Below are 25,898 nucleotides of genomic sequence, written 5' to 3'. Positions count from 1 at the left end.
CTGCGTGCTCTGTTGCTTGGGGCGGGGGTGAACAAGCGGGGAGGGGGGGGCACAGGGGGCCTCCCCCCACCATTTGAAATCTGTGCATAATCTCCTTTGGATGTATATAGCTATGCCGTTGCAGCTTATTTTCTTGTAGTGCCCATTGATGTGTGTACACCCGGGTGCCCCGGACATTTTGCTGCTACCGTTTGTGTTTTCCGTACAAAATGTAACAGTTACATTTCAAGCTTTATAGCAGAGGGTGTTTAATGAAATGAAATCAAGGTCTAATTAAATCATTATGTGATGCGAAATCTAGACGACAGCGGCCACACCCCTGCCCTGTATTATTGTGCTTAATGAGACTGCCTCCCAGCGTTAGCAGTATCATGGTAAGATGCCATTCGAGTCTAGTCGAGGCACGTAATTTTTATACGTATACTGACTGCTGTTTTCCTTGTTCAGAGTCATTAACTGAACACTTGGAAAGAATTAAACTGTGATCACTTCTCGAGCAAAAATGAATAATTTATAGAAGCTGACTTGTAAAACTCATGAAATTGAAGGCGAATGGTTCTTGAAACAACTGCTTTTAAGATAAATGGATACAGGTATTTCGATTACACTGCGATAATGGACAATAAAATTGACATCTGCTTTGTTTTTGTTGTTGTTATTGGGTTTTTTTGGGGGGGCTCTGCGTTTTGGGAGGTGGTCACACAGCTGTAAATAAGTTCTATTCGTCCTCACGATCGGGAATACACGTAGATGTACAATGTAAGCCCAACTTCCATGCCTCGGGATAATGTTGGGCACGATCGGTCAATTACTCGCCCCGCGCGATTGGTAAATCAGGGAGCAATTACGCGAAATGGGTAAATTCTATATGAAACGTTCAACAATTTTTTTAAAACAATGTCCCACAACCACAAATTTGACAGAATATGCGACTGGCTGATACCAGAATAATCGAAATCTCGAACAATTGCAAAGATCGGCCGATTCCGCTCAACAAAATATTCCGTGAAATGCAGCCTAGCTTGTCGATTACCATTCACTTTTATCCAGCAGCGAAATATTTTGGGTCCATATTTTAATCCTCGGCTCAAAAGCCATATTTACTGGCAAACTAGATCCTTGCTTCAATTCTTAAACCGACGTCTTCCTCACCATGCGATTTGTTATGCTGGATCCACCTGAAGTAAACTTCAGTATCTTAAGTGCACATCACGACGATGTGGATGGATCGAGTTACGACATAACCTACATTAACCAAATTAACCTGTGTGAAATTCGTACAACCCATTTTCAATCACAATTTTAGTTATATAACATTTATGCTACACATTACCAGCTGGTTATGACCCATAAAGTCACACGTACCAAGCCTCGTCTAACTCGTTCATAGCCATACGCGCTATATACTTTATTATATTGAAACTGCAGTTTCAAGGACGGAACCACTGAGCTACGGACACTTACTTATTAAGCGACTTACCTGACACGATCGAGTTGTGGGTGGTTGGTAAGATTTTGCTGGACTCCGTCCATCATGATTTCATTCCTGGTCTAAATAAATCACAGTTGAACCATGTACTGTGGCCTAAAATTAGTAGAAAGGGCAAAAGAAGGCGTACATAGGCCTAACAAAACACCTGTCCTCCTCAGTCGCACCCATTCCGCCCCGGCGGCCAGCCACACCTGAGCTCGATCCCCTCGAAGAAACTACATTCTAAACAACGATCATTTGTTGGCATTTGTTGTTTTTTCTATGAAAAGAGGATTAAAAATAATTTGACCTATTGGAATTTTTGCTTCAGTGGACATTAGCAGCTGTGATACATATATTTGGTAAAATGTTGATCATGTTCTTTGTATGTACATCACACAAAGTTGCCCCCCAAAAAGTCTGTATTGAGCGGTGGACGGCTTGAATAGTTAGTGGTTGTATAACAAGAAAACAGCCGTTGTACACATGCATGAATAACCGGCGTGTTCCCTGCGCACTGACCAATAGGAGCGTTCCTGAATAAGTTATTCATTGTTTGGACCAATCAACATCGCAGTACTTTCATTCATTCATAAGTTCCGACATTTCCATCATGCAGTGCAGTAGATGTGGCGCCACATCCAGCATGGAATCAAAACCCAGCTGTGAGCTCGTTGCGGTCTCTGTTGCTCGTTTGACGATTAAGGAGTTCGAACGTACTCTGGGAGCCTGTCAGTGTTATTGCTAACCGAGTTGTACATTTTTGTTTCCCAAGAAAATCATTGTATTTTCATTCTTATCGATATGAATGGACACAGGGTTATCAATTTTGCTGCCGGACCAGCTAAGCTTCCAGAACCGGTAAGTGTTTATACTTGGAATGGCTTGCTCGTTCGAAGCGCGCGCCGCACTCAGTCAGGCGGGCCTGGCTGCATCAGCTGTCGGCGCGGCCGGGATGTGTGTTGCTCTAGGCTAGTGTTGGCAGCATCCTGATCATTCTTATTCCCAAGTACGAGGCTGTTTAGGCTAATCCATTACGTCCCTACCCTTTTTGTCCCAAGCACTTGTCTTTGTTTTCTGATTTGAAAAGGAAAGAATTCAGTTTGATGCTACGTTGTACAGAATTTAGCTGTGTAATAACTCAAAATGATGACGACAAAAAACTTCTTAGCAATGCTGCAATGTGGAACTCAGCTTTTTAGCTAGTTTCAGCTTTTTTGTTTAAATGTTGAACCTGAATTTCAGAAGTATGGAAATTTTTTACTTTTCAGCTTTTTGCTAGCTGTTTTCAGCTTTAATTTTATTAAAGTGGCCACTCCTATCCCAGAGAGAAGAAAAGTTTAGTTTATTCATGTTCTGAAACTAAACTTGTTTTCTGTAGGTTTTAGAACATGCACAAAAGGAGATGCTAAACTACAATAACATGGGCCTGAGCATGATGGGTAAGAATATTCATCTTGATGTTGAATGTTGAAGAATCTTAATCACAGACACGACAGTAATATGAAAACACAATTTATGATTTATTTCTAGTCTACTGCCTAATTTGAATAGATTGCTGTGTAAACTGAAAAGATGAGTTTATTTCTAGTTGATAAAGACAAGATACAGTCTATCACATTTAAACTTTCCTTTCTGGTAGAGTATTCTAAACTTTGTCATCATTTTTATCTTAGAACTGAGTCATCGTTCGGCTGAGTTTTCGAAAATTGTCCATGAAACACTTCAGGATCTCAGAGATTTGCTGTAAGTATTGCGTTCTGTCTTTTGAAGGATAGAAAGAAAATTTTAAATTTGTCATTTCTCACTCTACATTTTATTTAGGCCTAGTCAGCAAATTGAAAATACATGAAAATGTTTAGTCTTACAAATGTTGTATCTGCAGAGATATACCAGACAACTACAAGATTCTACTTCTGCCCGGAGGGGGCACTGGACAGTTCAGTGCTGTTCCCATGAACCTGCTCAGAGGAGGTTCAGCCGACTACATCATAACCGGAAGCTGGTCGGCAAAGGCTGCTAAAGAAGCCGAGAAATATGGCAAAGTAAATGCCGTCTTCCACAAGCTGGACAAATACACCGGTGAGTCTGGAATTGATGGCTGTTTAGAGCATAGATATTTGATTTGTGCCACAAATTCCAGATTTGATCCTTGAATTGGATATTTCAATAGCTTTTGAAGATATCTGGCTTATCACTAACTCAAATAACTAAACATGAATTGTTTTTTCTATAATATTTCCTGAGTTTTTTTTTTTTTTTTTACTCTGAAAAACATCTTTCATGTGGTGTTGATTTCAGTAATTCCAAGCCAAGACAAGTGGAACTTGAATCCTGAAGCATCCTATGTCTATTACTGTGACAATGAGACGGTACATGGTAAGCACAGAATGAAATTCCCTAAATGAAAATTTTTTTGGTAAAAATACTCTGTGTAGCTGTGCACATTTCCTGCTACAATCGCATAATTGTTTGCACAAATAAATAAAACTGTATTCGTTGCAGTTTCTACTGTTTCTATTGGTCGTTGATGTTTATGTATTATTATCGGTCTTATACATTGTTCTTCTAATTAAACAAATGACTTAACAAATATATTTATTTTCCATTTCAGGAGTTGAGTTCCCATTTGTGCCTGAGACGAAGGGAGTGCCTTTAGTCTGTGATATGTCTTCAAATTTCCTTTCCAGACCTGTTGATGTATCAAAGGTGAATTTCCTTTATTTCTAGAGAACCATATCATAGCCAACATTGCTTAAATGTACATGGACTTGTACTAAATGAATCCATGGTCTATTCAAGTTAACTAAGGCTAGATTAGGGACACATTTGTGTGTTTTTAATATTTTTTTCTAAATGCCACACGTTCCAAGAAAAGAAATCTGGTATGTTTCCATTTAGAAATAAAATTTTGTGAAGTGTTTTGCTCTTTTTTTAGGAGGAGGGTTGGAGATGAATACATGTAGTATGATTCCAAATTCTGTGTTTAACTTGTGACTAACTGGTTTCCGATGTGATTTTGTGTTCAGTTTGGTCTGATTTATGCCGGTGCCCAGAAGAACATAGGATGTGCAGGGGTAACGGTCGTTATCGTTCGGGAAGACTTGATCGGCCATGCCATCAGGGAGTGCCCAGTTATTTTTGACTACAAAGTGCAGGTTGGGAACAATTCGCTGTACAATACACCACCAACATACAGGTAAGCCACGTTGAAAAACTTTGTTGTCAAGCTTTGAAATTGTTCATGTCTGTGTATCAAGCTTCACGTACTTTATGAAGTCAAGGGTGCCGTTGACTGGTTGTGTTTGTGTGTGAGTGTTCCTTTCAGTAACACTAACAGCTAGTTAATGAGCCATTAGGTGTGAATTAGTGACGAGGCGGCAGATACCAGCACTGTTATGTTCCAAGAGAGGGCACGTTGAAGTTAACTGTTAATATTTCAGGATGAAAAAATTGCTCTTTTTCATGGGCACGAAGTATGAACAGGATTTAGTTCTCATGTGATGTGCTTTATTTCCTCATGGAACTTGAGAAATTGGTGGAGTAGCTGACCTACATGTAATCCCTGTCTTAACTTGAGCTAACTTCATTCTTTTTTCCAGCATCTACATCATGGGTCTCGTCTTCAAGTGGCTGAAGGACCAAGGTGGTGCAGCCAAGATGGCAGAGTTCAGCCGCATCAAGTCCCAGTTGATCTACGATGTCATCAATAACTCGGACGACTTCTATCACTGTGCCTTGGAAAAATCTGCCCGTAGTCGCATGAACGTGGTCTTTCGGATTGGGGGCAAGGACGGCGTTGACGAACTGGAAAAGAAATTTGTTGAAGAGTCACAAAAACTTAACATGGTGTCGCTGAAAGGTCACAGGTAAGAACATTTACAATCTCTCCTACCTCAACCAAACCTTGTTTCTAGTATATAACAGTCAAACTTTGCCCCACGTACCACTTGGGCTGCAGCTCCAAATGTGATAGTTTAGGTGTATGAAATGCATGTTTTGATATTTCCTTGATCAGTAATTGATGCCTGTGCTTCATGGTCGATTAATTTTCTGTTTGTGATGCACATTTTTGTAAAAAGTCCATATGGATAAAAGATTTAGGATTTAGGATTTGTTTAGCAAACTGACAAGATATGTAACTAATTGATGATGAAAATTAACTTCAGACAGAAATACTTGGAATTTGAATAGTTTCCGGTGTACCTTTTGACACAATATTTAAGTATCACCAACAGAATGGAGAAGCCGTTATCATGAATTTATTTTCTTGGTGGCCCTGTTCTGTCGTACAGGTCAGTTGGAGGAATGCGTGCTTCGTTGTACAATGCCATCACTGTTCAGGAGGTCAACAAACTGACAGACTTTATGCTGGATTTTATGGCCAGGCACCGATAAAGACCCTCGCCCACAGAACTCTACTTGAACTGTTCAAAGATTTTATATCAACGAGAGGCCAAAGTTCCCCCAAGATGGACATCGAGAAGTTCTTCCAATCCTATCATCAGCTGTTTCCAATTCATTTGTTTCTCCACTGTTCTACAAGTTTTCTACGTAGCGTACATGCTGTTAGCATTTGAACAGTGCACTCTTCAGTTTATCAAAACCCCCCCCAAAAAAAAACTGTCAGCAGTTTGCAGCGTGGTATAGAGTCATGAATTGGCTACTCAGAATTCAACAAGAACCCCCCACCCCCATCGAAAATTGTAGTTGCTACATGATTGGAATGGATCGTCTCTCACTGGTTCATGCATTAACTTTTTTTGGCTGTAACAGTCACAAGACAGTCAAAAATTCCTTCCATTTGGTGTGCCGCAGTACACAGACACAAAGGGGTTATTTGACTGATAGGACAACTTTGTCAAGATTGCATCTTGGCATAGGAGGCTTTTAAAGAAGAAAAATTTCAACAACCAAAGATCATTTGCATTTGTAACTAAAGGTGTAGATCTACCCCCTGTATTTAATGTCATCAATTTCTTTTCGGCCAAAACGGCCAAAATACACTGAAAAATTGTACTTGCAGTTAAAATTTCTTAATTTATTCAAATGCAAGTGTTGCAGTGGACGAAGCTATGTAAGCAGTGATCGCTGACTCACCCAGTGTTGGTGATGCGATACCTTATGTTCTCGATACAGTCATGTGAGCACCATACATGGTTGGGGCGGTTCCAGTACTTTTCCAATCACTCCGGTATTGGATGATAACCAGGCCAAATAGCAGCCTGGAGCTAGCCAGGTTCCTGCGAGTTGTTGAACTCCGACCTTCCGGGACTGTGCTTTCCCTAGATCTGTCTCTTGCTACCGGGGCAGTTAGTGTTGCATTTGTGCATTATCAGTCAGTGCTCATACTTGGGGCGTCTTGTAAATAAAAGGTCACCCACTTTTATTTAGTATAAAAACGGCTTATGTTTTTAAACACGGTAGAGATAAGATGCTTTACGAATTGAGAACCGAACAAAGAAAGGATGGTAATGCTAATTGTATTCTACTCTTCTCACCCCATGGAAAACACCAGAGACAAATCAGTTGTGTAGATGTGAAAATGGCAAAATAGTACAGAATTGTAGCCAAAACGGAAACATCACCCACATTAATATGTACATATAGTCGTCGGACCTCAAACCTATTTTACAAGACAATAATTTATGCACGGTGCCTATAAAACTTGGAAAAGTGCCATAACCTTTGTATTAACCAGATATTGGACTATATACTGGTGTATCGAGTGATCCGGTAAAGGGGAACTCAAATATTGTACTTGATTCCAGTCCAGTCACAATGTTCTCGGTTGCTTTGACGCAAGTGTGAGTTTTCTGTAATAACTTGTTGAGCACTGTAAGAACCTGTTTGAAAATGTGGCTGTCATGATATTTTTAAAAAGTATTTGTGTATTATGTTATGTACATAATTCAATGAATGTACATTGTGGATGCTTTGTTGATTAGCAGGTGTGCTGGCTGGTATTTGTTAACAAGCCAAAAGGGTTTTTACTTAGGCTTGCGGGTTAAATGGCAAAGATTTCATGCTTGCTATCGATAAATCAGCGTGGCTGAAGGTTTGAGGTTTACATATATATAGCAGTTTTGTGAAATTCTATCTTGAAAAACAACAAACAGTTACTGCTGCTTCTAACTTACATAAGAATTTTGTACGCAAAATATGCTGCATGAAGTTTGCCATATTTTACAAGTTGATTCTAATAACTATTGGATGTGAGATGTGCTTTTTGATCCAAGCTGATCTTTTAAAAAGTAGCATCTTTCTATTTACAGCTATCGTGAAATTTGAAAAAGAGTAACATAATATCTGCCACAATCAAATTGTGATTTTAATATTTTGTTTCAGTCGATGTATTCTTGAATGTAAAAGATGTTCTATTTTTGGAAATATGGAGACGCGAATATTGCGTTGCTTGAAAGTTATTGTTGCAGGTGGCTTTGTATCTGGTTAGTTAACGTCGGTAGACACATTTTGCTTTAATTTGATTTGAACTAATTAATTTGATTTTGGACATGTTTTTAGATCTATACATTTAAAACTCATCAAATGGTGGAAATGAAAAAGTCTGATTTAATTAACCTGTTTGACCTGCACGCGTGTGGCAGCTCAGAGTATTTTCTATTCAGTGTAAAAAATTACCCTAAAATGTGGCATGATTTTGATGCGCACAAAAATATATGAAAACTATCGCAGAACCTCAACACTAATTGTTGAGTTATCACGAACCGACGCCTCTAACATCTACTTGTACATTGAAAGGTTCCACAACCTTTTCCAGGGTATAGGGCTTTTTCCCAGGCGTCTGACCTTCAGCTGAAATAGCCGTTTAGTGAGTTGACACATTGCACTACTTAGCAACTGCTATCGTTATTTGTATTTGTGCTAAGCCTATCGCTTTTTTATCGAAAAGATGGTTAATCACGATTCAGATGGATTTAAATCGATAAAAAGTTGGTTTGCGTAAAGGTAGGGGTTTGTTCAAACGACTAAGAACGAGCATGTTGCAATGTCCGTGTACTTCGTACAAACGTTTTGAGTTTCAGTATGCAGTATTATAGAAACGAGGAAACATTGTGAAAACTTGACATTTTTATTTTATCGGTGGGTCATAACTGTTTATAAAAAGTTTCAATAGAATGTGAAAACCTGATAAAATAGTTTCCTGTGTATGTCATGACATTGCGTCCCCGTATACGAGTCATCTCTTTATAAGACTTTGAAGACGACGGTACATGACATAATATGTACATTCATGTAATAATTTTATGGGAAATAAGGCGTCCCAAGAAATATTTACCCCACCCCCTGGTTCTAAAACCGTCCTTGAATTAGTTTGGATGTCCTACGCCTGTTTCCTGTTCACATTTATATACATGTAAATACTAGAGTTTAAAGTTCATGGAATCCAAACTGCTACACCTCTGAAAAGTTCTAGTTGTCGATGAAATAACTATAAAGCGCTTCTCGATGCTTTGAAGTTCCTTGAAATTTGTTAGAAGTTTCTGTCTCGCTACAGGAGTATTTCAACCAGCGCCCACAGAATTTCATCAAATTAGTCATCAAAATCATTTTTGTCCTGATTAATGTTGTAAGATCTTATCGACTCATAAAATTCACATGGTATTATGTCGACTATAGCGTGATATTTCGGTGTTGATGAAAACCGGCTGACCTCACAGCGTGACGTGACGGTCTTGTTCTCAGTATGTTGACTTCAACAAAGTTTTTTTCGCTAGTGGAACTTTGTCACACCATGGAACTGTGTTAAATTGCTCGATGGTAACACAAACCACGTTCTCCCACTGAGCTTTACAGTTCGTCCATTGATTTGGTTCATTGTGCAGTAAAAAATACATGTATGCTTCACGAATTTCAGTTGCAACACCCGATTTCTACGAGCGTTTATACTTGATATTCCAAGTTATTTCGCTTAATAAAAGACGACCCAAAAATTGAAGACCATTAAGAAAGTACAACCTCAATCTGTTATCCCACCTAAACTCTCTCGTTTTATTTTTATTGAAATTGAGTTGTTCAAAAATTAGACGATTTTTAATTCAATTTCAGATGACGATCGGAGTTATTTACACTCGTTAGAATTACGATGTGCTGGGTTGTATGGCTCTTTCTAAAACCCCTGCTGTGTTACTTTGAATGGCCTTCGCTAGCTTCCTGATTTTAGAATTTAACCTCTCGATTTGGAGAATTTTAGCTCAATACAGATCTCCTTTAAACTGTAGGAACATTAAATTGTGAAATATAGAGCCACGGTTTTTAGCGTTTTTGTTTGGTTTGAGCAGTAAAGCTCGACAAATATAGATGGGTAAAAAGCACTCTTTACGAAGCCGTAATTATTTTGAGAAACAGCATTGGGAGTTGAACAAGCGCCCTCAATTGTCTTGATTTAGCAAATCGTCAGTTCTATACAAACTTGACTGTAAGTTAGTGTTTGGTTTGGGATTTCGTCGCAAGATGTCAGAGGAAAGTATGCTGGTGTCATTAATTGACTGTGTAAATTTTGCTGCAATGAAGCACTCGAAACAGAGAAGAAAAGATCCCGAAAAGACGCCGTATATCAACCATCCCATTGGTGAGACTGAGTGAGAGAATAAACAATTGTCTTGACCGCTGACGTTAACTGGTTAAGGTTGGATTACACACCTGCGCACGTTGCGTCGATCATGTGTCGATAAAGTAAAGTAAAATGTTTGGCTAGTACCGATAGATGAAACATCTATGCGGGCTGAGTAAATGTCACCATGTTTATGATGATTATATCCTCACAAAAGAAGCTCAAAAGGTAGACCTACTATCACTACTAAGCGTATTTCAACAGTTTACAGTCACTGCTATGACGATCCCATCCAAAATCGTAAAAGAGGAATACTAACGCTACACTAACTTCGCCCCATCCTCACGTCGGCCCATCTCCACTTCGCCCCATCCCCACTTCCCCATTTCCGCTTTGTCGTCTGTTTTGAGTGTGTTACAGGCCTCTTCCAAAAATGATTGAGGAGTTCTGCTAACGACATGAAACAACATGTAGTTATTATAAGAAAACTCTACGGCATTAAATTAATGTCACCTGCGTTGTCCTTTATGGTGAATTAATGCATACGGTTGGACTAGCATCAGGGTTATTTCTCATCCTCTTCAAGTTTATTTCAAAGCGACACACACAATTCTGTTCACATCCTTCTGGTAATTGTCGATGCATCCAGACAGCGGTACCCGGGCGATCAGATAAAGCTCAGTGCGCAGGAAATTTGGTGGAAACACGCTCGCTTCAAGTACGAGCAAAACAACCTAAAATTGATGAAATAAATAAATACACACGTAGACAAGATTCTAAGAATTAATGTGAAGAAATCTTGCAAGCATTGATTTTTTTTCGATGCGAGATGGATCAGGTACACGAACGGTCGCCGTGGCATGAATAGACTGGTCACCACACTCCATCACGCATTCTCTTACAAGGGTGCGGCGCGCTTTGTGCTCGTGTTTTTACCACAGTGACAACAAAACACAAAGAAAACTTTTTTTCTAACTTGCCAATAAAAATTTTAGGGCCTTGCCAAATAATTTGGGTCCGGTGGTCGGGTAATCGGAATCATTGTTTAGGCCTTTGAATGTGGGATTATCTGATCATTATTTGGGTACTCAAACGTCGATGTTTTACTCATTGCATCTAGGCCTACTGAAGAACAGAATGAACGATATTCAATGGGGCGAAGTGGAAGTGGGACGAAGTGACCGACACCCATTTCAACAAGCAGAGATATTTTTGTGCTCTTTTGGGGACTTATTACATGTCCTAGGAAATTAAACAGATTGTCATATTTAAAACTTTCAGGTGTGGCGAGAATCCTTGCGAAGGAGGGAGGGATTTCTGATCTAGCTACCTTACAGGTATGGTGAGTTGATTTTAGAAATGATAAGAATGAGATTCCTAATATTTCCCCGACTTTACTAAACCTGATGATACCTTCAAATAAGTACCCACCTCAAGAAAATCTTTTTAAACTTTAGTTCCTCCCCCATTCCTCTAAAGTGAATGCACTGTATGGAGCAGCACAGACAGGCGGGAGTTTTACAAAATGGCGGGTAGCAACCATACCGCACCAATGAAAACAACTGCAACGAGTGCGTGTGTTGGACTGATCAAAGAAAAGATTGTTGCTGTTTTCATCGGCGGGGTACCTGCCATTTTGCGAGAATCCCAGATGTCCGTGCTGCCCCATATATAGCTTTTATAATGACCCTAAAAGAAATCCAAATTTTAATATTTCAATAATTATAAAATGTGAATGAGTTTTGTGGTTGATTTTGTATCGATATAAATTAATAGATAATAACGATAAGTGAATATTAATCTAGGTGGAGGTTGAATCTGGAACCTTGTGTAGGCACATTAGGCACACGTAGTAAAGAAGTGTTGGACTTGAAATAGCATTTAGTTTTGTCAATTTGTGTATGCTATAAAGTCCTTCTTTCAATAAAATTTTATCCATGTACAAGCAAACTGTTGCATAGTAAAGGTTTAGTTTTTCCTTTGTTTCAAGGATTTTATCACTAGCTCAGGTGTCACGAATTTAAGTAGTGAACTAGGAATAAGGACTTGGAGAAATTTGCTCGGAAGATACACTATTTGCCTTGACTATAGGGTTGGAGGGGATAATATTTTTAGATGCACTTATCTCTGGTCACTGTGATCCAATTTCTCAGGCTGCTGTTCTTCATGACACAGTGGAGGACACGGACACCACCTTTGAGGAGATCGAGGTGCACTTTGGCAAAGAAGTGCGCGACATCGTGGCAGATGTCACGGACGACAAGACCCTTCACTGGCAGACGCGTAAGGACCTCCAGGTCACCAACTCACCCTTCATCTGCCCCAAGGCAAAGCTGGTCAAGCTGGCCGACAAATTGTACAACCTGCGAGATCTCGAGAGAAGCAACCCGGTGGGCTGGACCAAGGAGAGAGTACAGACCTACTTTGAGTGGTCGGCCAAAGTGATCAACGGTATCCGGGGCACTAATGAGAACCTAGAGAAGGAACTCGACAAACTCTTCAAGAAGCGAGATGTTTTACCAGATGGCATTTAAATTTGCTGTTTTTGTGACCATATCTGTGTGATTCATTAACATTTAAATTAATTTTGAGTCACATTCCTTACGTACGTGCAACTGATGCACAACTTTTGTCGATGAGAAATTTTGTTTTCCATTTACATGTCATGTAAAATGGACTGAGAAATATTTTCATTCAACTGACACAAGGCTGTCATGTGAAGCATTAAAGCGAGCAACAGGCAAAAGATTTAAAAAAATATAAAACAATATTTTTTTATATTAAAATAGCTTAATATGGCTGCATATTTTTGTGGTGAATTCATTTAGGTTTTTAGAGTGGTAATTTTAATGACTGTTAAAGTGATAGGTTTTTGCTGTGTAAGCCATTTTTAATGGCTTATTTTAACAATATACATGTATTGCTCATGAATATGTGATAAAGGCTACTAAGATGCAAGATGCATCAGATGTACCAGTAATTTTATACCCTGCTGTGTGCGTGCTTTTTTGGACTGGTTTCATTTGAAAATGAATTAGGAATTCAACTTTTTTTTACTTGATCGAAATAGCGTTTATTTTATGAAATATGGCAGTAGGTTGTGGTAATTATTGGTTGCCTTGGAAATGTTGCAAGAGTGAACGACCTTTTTAGGTTTTTTCCGAGATGACAAATTTTTCAAACTTTGGATGTGGTGAACTCCGGCTGAGGTTGGGACATACAAATGTTGAATCTTGTTTCTTTACTAGAACTGAAAAAGAAGAAATCAAGGCCATGAAAATTATGCCATGAAACATGCTTAAGAATTTCTTCAGTAATCGGGTAGTTTATTTGTGAAGGACATTTTTGTCCCTCGGCCGGTTGGGTCTGTTCCCGTCTCTCCGGCTCCGGCGAGAAACTGTAATGCTGACCCCTTGCACTTGATACGTCCTGTATTCATGATAGCGCCCTCTCTGGATATTCTGTTTATTGGGCTGGGCACGCGTGATTGTGGTGTAGGAGTCCGATGTTCGCAGGTGAGTTCCGTCTTTCCCCGGAATGGTCTGAATTCTTCTGCGTTATCAGCACCGTTGATCTCAATTTTATGAAGGATCAGGGTACACGGAACCTACTACACGGCCTAGTGGTGGACACTTCAACTGGAAGCTCCACGCCATAAAAACGAAACACTTTGTTGGCGAGTCGTCTTGAAGTAGGCCCACTGAATCATTGAATGAATCGCACAGGTGGTCTGTCGTTAAGATCTGCGCCTAATACAGTCCGCAATTTGTCTCTTTGCTGTAAATTACGGTGCACAGCAGGTGGTTAGGCTGACTAAAAACGTAGAGGAATATCAAGATTACTTTCTGAAATTGTAGCAGCATTTACTATTGTGGTGAGTATATACCGATGCCGCCCATCAATTTCAGTGGTAGTGCATCCTTTATGCGTGCATCTGATTTCTTTTTCACTTTTCAGGGCCTTCTGATCAAATTGATGCCATTCGAAATGTTGAACACAAAGTACACATATGCTTAGGCTTACTTGGTCCTATTGTCAGTTTGCTTATGAAGTGAAGTCATGATGATAATTTGCACAAATTCAACTACAGAACAATTTGAGGGAAATTTATTAATTCTGCCTGTTTGAGCCTTCGAAAATTAATTTGTTTGGTATGACCTGGGGTTGTGTACGTTTAGCAATGATGTACTAACTCAGCTGGGTGTGGGGTATCTTAGATGAAACCCCAAAAAAGAAATTACTTTAACTGTGGATAAAATTGCTTGGGATGCATGGTTAGAAGTGTCTTAGGGTGTAAAGATCTTCTCAGATCTCCCCTGTGTTGCTTGTACATATCATATGTATGTGCAGTGAACCAAATCTTTAAATTGTTTCCTTCCTTTACCAGCATGATCAGCCTGCACGCTTACATTGATTAGAATGTCCTTTCACACACCGCAACTGGGCCATGTCAGCCTTACAATGTAACGTTAGATTTCACTCACTGTCCCTCCTACCCACACTGCCACTCCCACACATGAGTGTTTTTCTCTTGACATTTGAAGTTATTTGGAGAGAGCACTGCATTATTCTTTTGGATTCTTGACTCGAGGCCAAAGAACCATTCAGTAATAGCTGATGCATGGGCAGTAGTTAAGTGCCTAAAAAAGAAAGCATGCATTATAACGTTACATTAGTGTCAATGCGAATCATGAAAGTAGAAGAGTTGGGAAAATCCCTAAGAATATTGGGCTTTATGGCGCTTCCTGCCCTCTCAGCTTTTTGTCTTAAATAACTTGATGTCACTTGCAGCTAGGAGAGTTTGTGTTACATGTAGTTTTGATATTGATGACACTGTCGGAACCTTTTTCACTGAGGTATAGTCTGGCTTGCTGTTGTTTACATTGAACTCATAATGTGACAGGTTTGTTCCTCTCATCAAATGTATTGCCTTCATAGTTCAAGAACGCATGTAATGTTTTTATATTTTTGAGTGCCGCAGTGACACATGTCGTTCATAGAATCACATTAGCGGCAACTATTAAATTCCAACACTATAATTAAGGAGAAAAGAATTTGAATGGATTTTTATTCTAATACCTAGTAAATAAATAAAATACATGTTGAAAATTACATGATAAACAGACCTTTTTTTCAAAGAAGTTCCATGAATTCTCTGAATGAAAATGATAGAAAATGTACTTCTCACGGTTCCAAATGCTTTCAGCCAGTCTTTTTATTCTTTAGAATATGTATATCTGCCAACATCACTTTGAGGGTGAAATAAAAAAAAAGAGTGTAGTTTTTATTTGTCCATCTGATGTATTATAAGAATGACCCAGATTTGTCTGATGTACAACTCTGTCGCCAGCTTCAGGCATAAGGGGGGGGGACCACATCACAAGAACCAAATAGGTCTATATTTGTATGCTTAAGGTTTTACTGATGGTGGAAGGGGCAGCTTCCTGCTAGGGTGGCCTAGCCCCCATGGGGCCCCCCTTGGCAACGGCCCGCTGATGTACATGTAGCATAGTATGTCAGGCTATTAATGGTTTCAGCCTTTCCTCTCTGCTGTGGTGCTGTTAATGGTCAGACCAATTTTTTTCTGCACCATCTTTGCACCAAGCGGACATCGCACTCAATGTAGCAAAGCAAAGCGACCCGTGTGTCTATCCACGCCTAGTAGATGCAGCATTCCCTCATTATGCGACTGCAGCAATAAATCCAGTCGAGGGTGTCAGGCGAGTGGCTGCGATCGTGCCCAGGACCTTAACATGTGTCTTGCCTGCCAACAGTGTCACAGCTCCTGGATCCATTAACGTCAGGGGGAAACATTGATAAGCAATGTTTTGACCCTGAGCACACCCTTCAAGAAGGTCCTACAATTCATTAACGCAACCATTGCAGTGGAGACAATAAAGGGCTGTAGCTGCATGCTAATGATCCCATCATAAAAAAATTCACAGTGAGAATATTTAATTATCACTGACAGTTGGTATGTGCTTGGTGGTTTGAATAAGGATTTGAGTTGCTCAATCCATTTCACAACATGCAATTCTTTGTTAATTTGTTTATGTTTCATTATGGGGATACCTTACTCAAAACGATGTGCAAGGGAAAAGCTCACTGTAGAAGACTCTTCATGAATTGTCAGATTGACCACAACAAAATGTATGTGTTTGGCATGGACCTGCAGTGGTTTTTTTTCTGTTAGATTTCCATACCATATGTGGTAACAAGTAACAACAGCAATCTTTACAATCAAGTAAAAGCATCCATCTTCATTCAATGCAACTGCAACCCCGACTTGGTCCACTTGGAGTGATCTGCTTCTCTCTAGTACACTCCTGGTGAAGTGTTACAGAATCCTGACATCCCAGGTCGTCCCACAAAAGCAAAGGATTAGTTACAGTATGAGATTTCATGCAGAGCAACTTCAACTTTAAAAGTCGCCTTCTTCCCCAAGAGCGATGGAATTTCCTCCTCCACCTCAAAGAGAAATAAATGAAAGCACATTTTTTTGCTTCAGTGCTGAGTACACAAACGGAAAGTGGATTTCAATTTATCTCTGCATATATTTTGTGTACATATTAACAGTCTATTTGTACTTTGGTAGGCATCTGCGTACATGCCAGTTTCTGTGATATGTGATTCCATGTCATTTGGAGCTAATACAGTAGGTATTGCCAGTGGTATTGATTGATATCAATTAGTCAAAAGATAAGTTTGTCCTGATAAAAGTATATTGGACTTGTAAACTTGCACAAAGCCAGTGTACATGTATGTGTAACCACATGCAACTGCATATGTGCACCGGTACCTACATGTATGTACACAAATCATTGTTGAAGATAAATTCAGATGTCTTCCTTATACACAAGTACACAGATCCCATTAGATCCCAACTTTGCAGACTACCAAATTCTTACTTACTTTTTTACCACAGAAAAGCATTCACAACTGCATTTGTGTACCAGTATTTCAATATTGGACTGTTGCGTACGTGTACAGTATGTTACTGACTGCTAAATTGAAGTGCCTCTCAGACTTGGATTTGAATCTTACCCAGGCAAACAGGTACCGCACAGGTGGATCAATTAGCCTAGATTTTACTTTTTAACCCTTCTTGATGGGTTTTTTAATTTTATATGCCAGATTTTTCTGTATCGTAAAGTAAATTTTTTTATATTCCTGGCTGTTCGGGTCAAATTTTTGAAGAAAATCTTTGCTTACGAATTTGAAATGAAAAGCTTATATATAGCATCATTGTACACTTTTATTCATTTTGCGGTACACCTACGTGCATGTTCACCTAATAGGGAATTTCTGTCTTTGTGTGTGGGCTTGGCACATATGCGACAGTGGTTACTACTGACTTACATGTGCACCAGTCTAACAAACTGATCATCATGCTTGAAGTGCTCCGACAAAAGGGCTGTTACAAAAATTGTGAACAATTGTCTGCAGCAACACCCATTGGCATTGACGGAGGCCGTCTGTGAAAGCCTTTGAAGGGAATGCCGTTGTGCCATTTCCACGTCAGTATAAAAGACTAAAATATATACCACAGCAAATTCATCCATATTGTTACAGTCTAAAGTTGGACTCGTCCCACCTACTGTACATATCACACAACTTCATCTTTTGAGGAGTTAAGATGTTTGCTGGCACTACAGGGAAGGTAAAAATTGTTCAGCATTTTTGGAAACTAAACTTAAATAAACAGTAACTCTACTCACTGTAGACATAATGGACATGTAGCCTACAGTAACCACATAGTGCACATTTCATATTCATGATGAATCAAGGTTTTTCCTCGGTGTATGTGACCTGATACACACCACTTAAATTGTGACTCAACAGTGACTCAGTGACTTCACTTTGGGGCTTTGGATTTAGACAAGTATAGTGGTTTCAGAGACATTCATAATTGGTTCACATGTGACATGTGACAGGTACATCATAGGGCCCGTACATGCGCATGTATGTCATGCATGTTGTAGAAAGTCATGCCAGTAAATTGTGAGATGGAAATTTTCTGGGTATTTGCACGGAGTAGGGCTAGAATCACATGAGTCATTTTAAGTTGTCTTCAATTTCTTAAATGAAATGTAATTCTGTCAAGGACGGACATGGTCACATGGATGTGGATAATTGCAGATTGAGATTGAATAACCAAGGATTAGAAGTCATTTTGGAATCATACTTGGTACATGAAAGCATATTGACGTGGCTTCTAAATGGTAAGTGTGTAAACTGTACATGTACGTTGTATGTGTTGGTGTGATTTACACATTGGCCTTAATTCCTTCCAAAGAACCTTCTTGTTATTTATAAATCAATGCATGCACGCACTATGCATTTCAAATTGGCTGGTTATTAAACTTCTGAGTTTCATCAAAATACTGCAAAATCAGGCATCGACCATCAATTATCGGGTTGATTTAAATGTGGTTTCACCTGAAAGTACTGGGGATCTACAAGTAGACTGCATTTATCATTATTTGGGGAGGGGGGGACGAGATTTTTCTGTTTCTTTTGTCCCTCACCCTTTATATTTACTCCATGTACATGTACGTGTTAATCCTCTAGTGCGGCCGGAATTTATGCCATTTGTGAACACAAATGGTAAACCACCAGGAACTTCCCTTTAGAAGTAATTATTTGTGCATTCCAAACTCATTTATAAGACTGGTTCAAAATTAACAGGAAAGTGAAAGGCGTGTGGATATCCGGGCGTCAACAATAGTTTAGCGTCAGATTTTTTCCATTGTGCTGTTCAATCAAGCATGAACATGGTTAGGAAGTTCAAAGCACTCGGGCATGACATGTAAAAAAGATTTTTCTCTTCTATTCCTAATATAAGAAAAAGATGCAAGAAAGAAAGACAATCTTTTGAAGTAGGTGGGGTCAGGGTACATGACTTTACCTTTGCACCAGCCTGGAAAAGTTGAGTAAAGAAAAGTGGAGAAAAATTCCATGACCTAATGTACTAAAATCAGTTGAGAGATTCCTCAGAAGCCTGGAGGTCAGGTTGGCTCCTAACAAATGTTTACTGGAAATGAACAGGACATGTTAAAAGGGGTGCCCATGGAATTCAACTCAGCAATGACTGATGTTGCAGGTCAAGCAAGTCAACGATCTGCCACTTTATCATGTTGTAGTTATGTGGTGTAGCGGCTGCAAGTAGAAAGCAACCAATGCATGTATTGGACAAATGATAAGAGTAACCAAACAGTTGCATCCTGATGGATTTTGGCAAGTTCTGGTCCCAGTCTGGTTGACACAGGTAAAGTGCCGTAGTAGTTCAGAGTGCACAAAAAGCCATATTTTATTCCTGTTCTCAGAAGTTAATTAGTTAATAAAACGTTAAGCATGCTTATTCTTTTAAAAGCTAAATCACTCTGACTACATTAACCTTGGTGCTAACTACAGCACCTATGATATATCGAAACATAACATTTGGTTAATGTACATGTATTGTAAATTAGATAAAGTGGTCTCTTAACCTTTTTGGTTGGGCTACTCTACACTGAGATCAGGCAAATACATGTACAAATTATAATGTGGTTCTCTCTTCATACCCAAGAGACCTTTTTACTCAACGCACGCTATAGTGGATTTTGTATGGCTCAGTGTTCAACTATGTACATGTACATTACCGTACCATACAAGTGAATATAAGTACTATATGTTTGACCGGAGAGATTTTACCCAAAAAAACCCTGATGTTGTTTTCCTCTTCAAATGGGGAAAATAACTGGAATTATGAGTACATTTATAAATGTGCGTGCTAACAAGAATAAAATTATATTAAGCATGTGAACGCAGTCTATTTTTATCTGGTATAACTTGCATGTAAATAGGCATGTTTCATTGTCTGATTACCAAATGCAGATCAGCGTGCATGTTTGTCATAGCGTAGATTTTGTTGACACAAGTCCACAGTCCAATAGAAGAAGTCACAAAGGTGAATGCCGTCATTGTCAGATAAACTCGGATCGTTGTTTGTCAATTGGTCATTGTAGTGGCTTTTACAAGTCTCTCCAACTGTGACTCGGATTTCTCATATACAAATCCAATATTGTGTGAAATTATTTACTTCAAAACAGACCAGACCTGACCTAGGACAAGCTTCGATGTTTTGTCTGACCTCCCCTGTACTATTATAGATTTAGTTTTGTTATATAATTTAACGTAACATGCACAGTATGGCAGTAAACCTGAAACAAAATTATTACGGAACTTCCTTATGTAATTAAATGCAAATTTGAAATGAAAGCGAAAGATTTAACCCCTGAAAACAGTCCAACCATTCTTTAAAATGGAAGTGTATTTCATATTTTTTATGTTAGCCCAGTGGACTTTCTATGAAGTCAGACACTAATGCACCAAATTGCTATTGTTGAAACTTTCTGTGTGCTTGGCTTTACATGTATCTATGTGGTGGTTCTGGCCACATACATACATATTTCCATTTTTTCGTTTCAACTTTTCAGACTTCCCTATTCTGGCTCCATTAACGTCATGATAAACCAGTGTTTTTGTAAATTCTCGGTGCATAGGAGCTGCTTCCGATAACATGAGAAAGTACACAGACGTAGATTTCATGAGCATTCATAAGAAGCAAGTTTTTGTTCACCACGGAGTCTTCAAGTTCATGTGTGTTTAAATGGCCTTTAAACCCTTGGCATGGTTGTTAGAAATCTTGCTAAATCTATCATTTGTCAATCTCTTCCGGGGATATATTCATTAAAAATAAGTCATCAAGTCCCCAGAAAACTTGAGTGGCTTTGCTGCTCTTCCCTGAACCTATCCATTGAGACATTGTAAAGAAAAAACCAAATCTATTTGCTTAAGTTTGACAGGAGTTAGGGATGCAATGTAAGCTGTATTTTTTGTTTCACCCAGGAACAGTGGCAAAGTTTGAAACATTACAAATACAGCAACATCATAAGTGTCTCATGAATTGATCCATGCTGCAACTTCTGTATTTTTTTGTTTGGTTTTGGTTGTGATCGCCAGCATGTTCCGAAGTCCGTCATTGATGAAAAGGAAACACATTACGCACAGAGGGCCACGTTTGTTTATCTTACCGTCTGACACAGGCCTGTATGCATTTCTGGTGGTGCAAACAGAATAATTGCCACTTAAAGGAAACTGTTCAGGCATTGATTTGAAATTTCCTGTTTTGATGAGATAAAAAAATGTCAGTGAAGGGCAGTCAAGCAAGACTGGGATAGTTCTTCATCTCTATCATAATATCAGAGCCGATTGTTTCTAATAGGAAACCCAGCAGGACAGAGTATTACTGTACATGCCAGAAGGCTTGTGAGAAAAGGGTAAAAGTAGATCCAACTTCTAGCTGGAGAAGAGAACAACTAATATTTTTTAGAAATGATGTTGAAAGTGCATGCTACATTTGTATAGCAATCTTACCAATGCTCACAATTTTTATTTTGTGAGTTCCTTCTCCCGTTCCTTTCATGGTAGCCCTACAACCATGGAGGAAGGAAAACAGTCCTGTTATAGAACTCACATGTAGGCGCTGCTGTGTCCCCTTGCATTCTGTACAATACATGTATGTCTGGTTCCATTGAAATGTTTTTTTTCTCTCCTTTTTGGGGGGGGGCCACCTGCTGTTGTGTTGTCGCTTTGTGCAGATGAATAAAAGTTTGGCAGAGCTAGTTTACCTTCATTCATTTGCCCATAAAGAAACGGAAAAGCTGCCCATAAAGCCAAGTACAGTAATTCAGTTATTTGGAAGGGTTTTCCGTCTCAATGAGGTGACAAAATTGAGTGTGTGGGTGTTTGCAGGTGGACTGGCCACTCCTTTTTCGCAGGTGAAATCACGGTAAATAATTGTAGTTTTTTTCTTTTTTTTTTCTTTTTCATGTACATGTAGGTTGTGACTGTATGTACATGTATGCAATCTTGTTACCAGAAAGTGGGTCCACACATGCCTTACATTGTGTTGTCATGGACAACTTAGTCCAGATTTCCTAAATAAAATGTAGTAGAAATCTCTTCCACTATGCCAGTGGGGTCCTGCTTAGAGCACTTGACATGTACGTTAACATACATGTAATTACAAGTCCAGTCTTCCTCTAGTCCAATTTTAAACCCCAGGCCTGCACTGATAATATCAACCAACACTACCTGCTGGCCTAGCATCTGTAATCCCCACCTGTACTATGGTTCAACAGAACCCTGAAGCATTTTTACTTGGAGAGTTGTTAACAATAGAATAGCTTTTTGTTGTTTGTTTTGTTCACATTCTTCAGTTTGGACCTCCAGACTCTTTCCTTTCAGGTCCCCTTTCACAAATGGTCCAGCCTTCACATAAAATCAGTCATTTTTAGTTGTGTTTGGGGCGAGGTGGCAAACAGCCCTGAGTCAGAGGTTACATGTACAGTGTACAGTGTCCCAATGAAAATACATGTCCAGCAAAGTACCAGTCATGTGCATGTGCATGTATACAGTATACATGTATGTTGTTAATCCAAATCAAGGGATATGTTGGATCTTACTAGTTATCTTACAGGTGATCCATTTCATTTCCCCTTCTTTAAAGTCTTTATTTTTTCCCAGGAATCCAGCCATGAGACTGACAATTTTAGACCCACGTACATGTTGCATATTACACACTAAAGTAAAGGAAGAATATTGTCTGGCCTCGCAATTTGTTTATATACAAATTGACAAAATACGCATGTCCCAGCTTGGAACAGAATATTGGGAAATGGATGAAATGTACAGTACCGTATGTACATGTTCTCGTGTAGAATGCCCATTTGAAACTAGATTTAGCTGTAGGTACAATATGTTTTGTGTGAGTTTTTGGATTGGATGAGCTGCAGTACTTCTCAGTTATTGAGATTTTGGATTTGGTGATTTTGTTCATACCCAGTTTGATGCACTTATTACACACATCCAGCATTTTCCAAAAGCAACAGTGAAAAAAACAAGAGAATGTAACAAAAAACTGTTGACTTTGGGTGTGTGGCACATGACAGAGTCAAACTAAACAGATCCCTTGCATCCACCAACTAGTACCAGGTACATGCACATTTTAAAGTCTTACGGCTCTGAGTGTACTGGAGCATTTGCAGTTTGCTGTGCTCCATTGACATTCTTGAACTGTCTCTTTAGCGTGATCATGATTTCAATTTTGCATGCATGGTTTTTGTCCCATCATGATGCTTCCATTTCTAATGTGACATTCTTGCACCGCCCCTCCCTCCTCGCACCTGCAGGTTTATGTGGTATATCTCCTCCCCCCCACAGCCAAGCCTTGAGATTTCTCCACCGCTTCTTCCTTCTACCTCTCTCTGCCTCATCTCTTTTGTCCGTGACTGCTTCCGAGGAACGAACGTCAGGAGTCCAAAATGGCTGACCAGGTAGAGAGACATGCATCTTGAGGAGAGAGGACAAAAACCCAGAAAGCAGCATAACATTTGGCACTTGGAATGTTTGTCTGCCATTTTCAGCTTTGTTTCTGAGTCTCACTAATTTGGTTTTCATATTTTCAGTTCTTTTTCATTTTAGTTTGCACAATGCCAGGCTCGTTTGGTACCATGCTTCATTTTGCATCTTCTTTCATTTTATTCCTCCGCATGTTTCAGTCGGTCACTTTGGATGCATGTTGGTACAAACTCCTTCACAATTCATGCATGTATTTGATCAATTTTCCAAAGTTTTAAAATCAAGAGGTCCATATTTTCTCTTCAGATAGCTCTGTAATTGTCTCATCGATGTCTACATGTGCACACTCAGGTTTCTTCACACTAACCAAGGCAGCATTTTTTTCTTTAATTCAAGAATATCATGTTCATGATCAACAAACATCGGTCATTATTTTGCAGTGATGTCCACATGAATTCTAACTCTTGCACTCAAACCCAGATTTACATTGTAGGTTTAGATTTCTTGAACTAAATGCAAGTGTTTCAAATCGTCTTTCACTGTTTAAAGGGTGCACCAATTAAACAAAAATCTATTTTCAATAGTTTCACTTTTCGCACGGTTTGAGTATTGATTTATTTTTTTTATCAAAGTAGTGTCACTTCTTGTCAAGTTTCCAGAACACCAAAATGACTTGTTCATAATAAACTTGCAAATACTAATAAAAGACATTGTTTCATGTACACCATTACTCCATAAACACACTGCAATTTGGACCAAACCAACTTATCAGGTTACTCGAATGAATATTTTTTCCATTTTTTTTTTCAGAACTGTTGGCAAATTCGTTTGGAAGAGCTTTGGAAAGTTCCATGAACTTAAAGCATTTCTCTCTAAAGTACTGTTTAGGTTAATGACGAATTTGTCAATTTCCCAAATAACTTTGTTCACTGCTTTTTGCACGAAATGTGGATGTTCTTCTCTATTTTAATCACCTGTCGTGCACCTAAACTAACATCATTTTAGTCACAAGATTACTAATGTATAAGTTTTCAGTATGGCCACTACTGACATTTATGATGGACTTGGCCAGAAACCTGATTAATTTCATCTCTACTGCCGGTATATTTCCTCTCAGTTACAGAATGCATCCAAAGTGAATGTCCCATGATCATTTGTTCCAGTTTTTTTGCAGGTTTTTTTTTGTCCTGCTCTGAAAACACTAAAAAGCAGAGTCAGTGCAGTGTCAGCCTTCAAAGTGCTCCCCCCCCCAAAAAAAGTCAGGAAAGAAAGAAAATTAGAAAGGGCTTGTTGCTGTGTGCACTTCCAAAATGGCAGCAAAATTCTAAGAGTCTAGTACTGGTATAAGCTTAACTAAAGACGTCAAACACACAAAAAAGGAAGAAAAAAAAAGATGCAAGGTGTTAGAATTTGCCACTTCTTCGGACACCATCTCCTCCATTTTTACTTCAAGTGCCCTTTTATTTCCCTGAAGGCTCATGCAATAACTTGCAGTGCCAGTGGACCCAGTGTGAGTACTGCCTCTGCGACAGATGAGGTTCAATCAGCCGTTGCACTTCAGTGCTATTTGTGCCATGCTTCCATGCTCGTGTGCAAATCTGATGAAATGATGATGTGCCTAGGTTGTGCACATTCAGTTGAAAACTGGCTGTGTACCATTCCAGTCTGCAAACCAGTGTGCCTATACTGTTGTTCTTTATGCTGTCTTTTCATGCTACCTTCAAGTCCTGCGTAGAGTCTGCAAAAATGCATTTGTGTTCCATGAAAACCCACAACATAGCAATTGAGAAAAAGGTTGCTCATATGGGATAACATGACTGCTTGGAGTTGTTCTGGTGGTATAAGTTTGACAAATTGCAGACTGAAATCCATGTCTCAAACTGTTCAACTTTTGATGCAATACTAAGACTATTCTCCAATGCATTGTGGTTCTGCATGCCCCGTGTATTCACAGGAGCCTTTTCAGCATGTTGACAGACTCTGTCTTCCTGGCAACGAGACTTGATCAGTCGCTAGCAACAACACTGCCATTTGAGCCGTTTGGACAACTGAAAGCTTTAAGCAACTTCACTGTAGCTTGGAATCCTGGGAAGGGTTCCCACTTTGCCACAGAATGAATGACATGATTTTCAGGATGACAATCCGGATTGCATTTAGCTTACAAACAAAACCCTTGCCGAGATATTCCCTCCTCCAAGGACCAGCTGTGTTTCCTTTCATTACATGACAAACTCTCAGAAGAAAAAAACGCTTGTCTCGCCCTGGGTAGTTTTCTTTCTCTTGGTAGTGGTAAAACCATTCTCGCACCGTAATAATTTATTTGTTATTTATGAAACTGAAAGAACTCATGCTGTTTTACATGCCGATGCAAATGTAAAAGCTTAAAACAAATCCAAGCAAAAAGGGAAACAAAACGTGTCAAAGTGGTCTTCAGAATCACGTTTAGGG

At 39.2% G+C, this 25,898-nt stretch overlaps 3 protein-coding genes across 11 annotated transcripts in view; all 3 read left to right on the top strand.

Moving 5' to 3' along the window:
* Positions 1-2,084: 2,084 nt before the first annotated feature.
* Positions 2,085-8,651, top strand: psat1 (phosphoserine aminotransferase 1). 2 transcript variants are annotated; one of them, XM_022229835.2, is made up of 9 exons: positions 2,085-2,332; positions 2,853-2,913; positions 3,148-3,217; positions 3,357-3,553; positions 3,773-3,850; positions 4,086-4,180; positions 4,501-4,670; positions 5,074-5,340; positions 5,767-8,651. In XM_022229835.2, the coding sequence occupies exons 1-9, from the start codon at positions 2,276-2,278 to the stop codon at positions 5,867-5,869; spliced, it is 1,098 nt and encodes a 365-aa protein (XP_022085527.2). In that variant the 5' UTR covers positions 2,085-2,275; the 3' UTR covers positions 5,870-8,651. The 2 variants fall into 2 exon arrangements, with proteins under 2 accessions (XP_022085527.2, XP_022085537.2); XM_022229845.2 differs by lacking the exon at positions 2,085-2,332 and adding an exon at positions 2,375-2,480.
* A 1,230-nt stretch (positions 8,652-9,881) lies between these two features.
* Positions 9,882-13,031, top strand: hddc3 (HD domain containing 3). The gene is made up of 3 exons (XM_087140128.1): positions 9,882-10,064; positions 11,328-11,383; positions 12,200-13,031. The coding sequence occupies exons 1-3, from the start codon at positions 9,947-9,949 to the stop codon at positions 12,578-12,580; spliced, it is 555 nt and encodes a 184-aa protein (XP_086996254.1). The 5' UTR covers positions 9,882-9,946; the 3' UTR covers positions 12,581-13,031.
* A 485-nt stretch (positions 13,032-13,516) lies between these two features.
* The window catches only part of LOC110976263 (coronin-2B-like), a 30,044-nt gene continuing 17,662 nt past the window's right edge, over positions 13,517-25,898 (top strand). The window contains exons 1-2 of one of the 8 annotated variants that reach the window (XM_022229385.2): positions 13,517-13,920; positions 23,282-23,425. In XM_022229385.2, the coding sequence (XP_022085077.2) occupies positions 23,414-23,425 (12 nt within the window). In that variant the 5' untranslated portion in view covers positions 13,517-13,920; positions 23,282-23,413. Of the gene's footprint in view, positions 13,921-17,508; positions 17,707-17,823; positions 18,269-19,299; positions 19,315-23,281; positions 23,426-25,898 lie in introns of those variants that run through there. The other 7 variants (XM_022229412.2, XM_022229402.2, XM_087140123.1 and 4 more) reach the window with 7 other exon arrangements.

The sequence above is a fragment of the Acanthaster planci genome, linkage group LG08 (assembly GCF_054643075.1).
Source record: "Acanthaster planci isolate LZ-2023a linkage group LG08, COTS_SCS, whole genome shotgun sequence".
Classification (NCBI taxonomy): Eukaryota; Metazoa; Echinodermata; class Asteroidea; order Valvatida; family Acanthasteridae; genus Acanthaster; species Acanthaster planci.
This window is presented reverse-complemented; position numbering and strand designations above follow the sequence as displayed.

What these genes read in the sequence shown, in the direction of transcription:
- psat1 (XM_022229835.2), top strand. Translation starts at nt 2,276, where the DNA reads ATGAATGGACACAGGGTTATCAATTTTGCTGCCGGACCAGCTAAGCTT. An exon ending in CAGGATCTCAGAGATTTGCT is followed by an intron (nt 3,218 to 3,356) that starts GTAAGTATTGCG and finishes TTGTATCTGCAG; the next exon opens with AGATATACCAGACAACTACA. An exon ending in GACCTGTTGATGTATCAAAG is followed by an intron (nt 4,181 to 4,500) that starts GTGAATTTCCTT and finishes TTTTGTGTTCAG; the next exon opens with TTTGGTCTGATTTATGCCGG.
- hddc3 (XM_087140128.1), top strand. Translation starts at nt 9,947, where the DNA reads ATGTCAGAGGAAAGTATGCTGGTGTCATTAATTGACTGTGTAAATTTT. An exon ending in GTATATCAACCATCCCATTG is followed by an intron (nt 10,065 to 11,327) that starts GTGAGACTGAGT and finishes TAAAACTTTCAG; the next exon opens with GTGTGGCGAGAATCCTTGCG. An exon ending in CTGATCTAGCTACCTTACAG is followed by an intron (nt 11,384 to 12,199) that starts GTATGGTGAGTT and finishes CCAATTTCTCAG; the next exon opens with GCTGCTGTTCTTCATGACAC.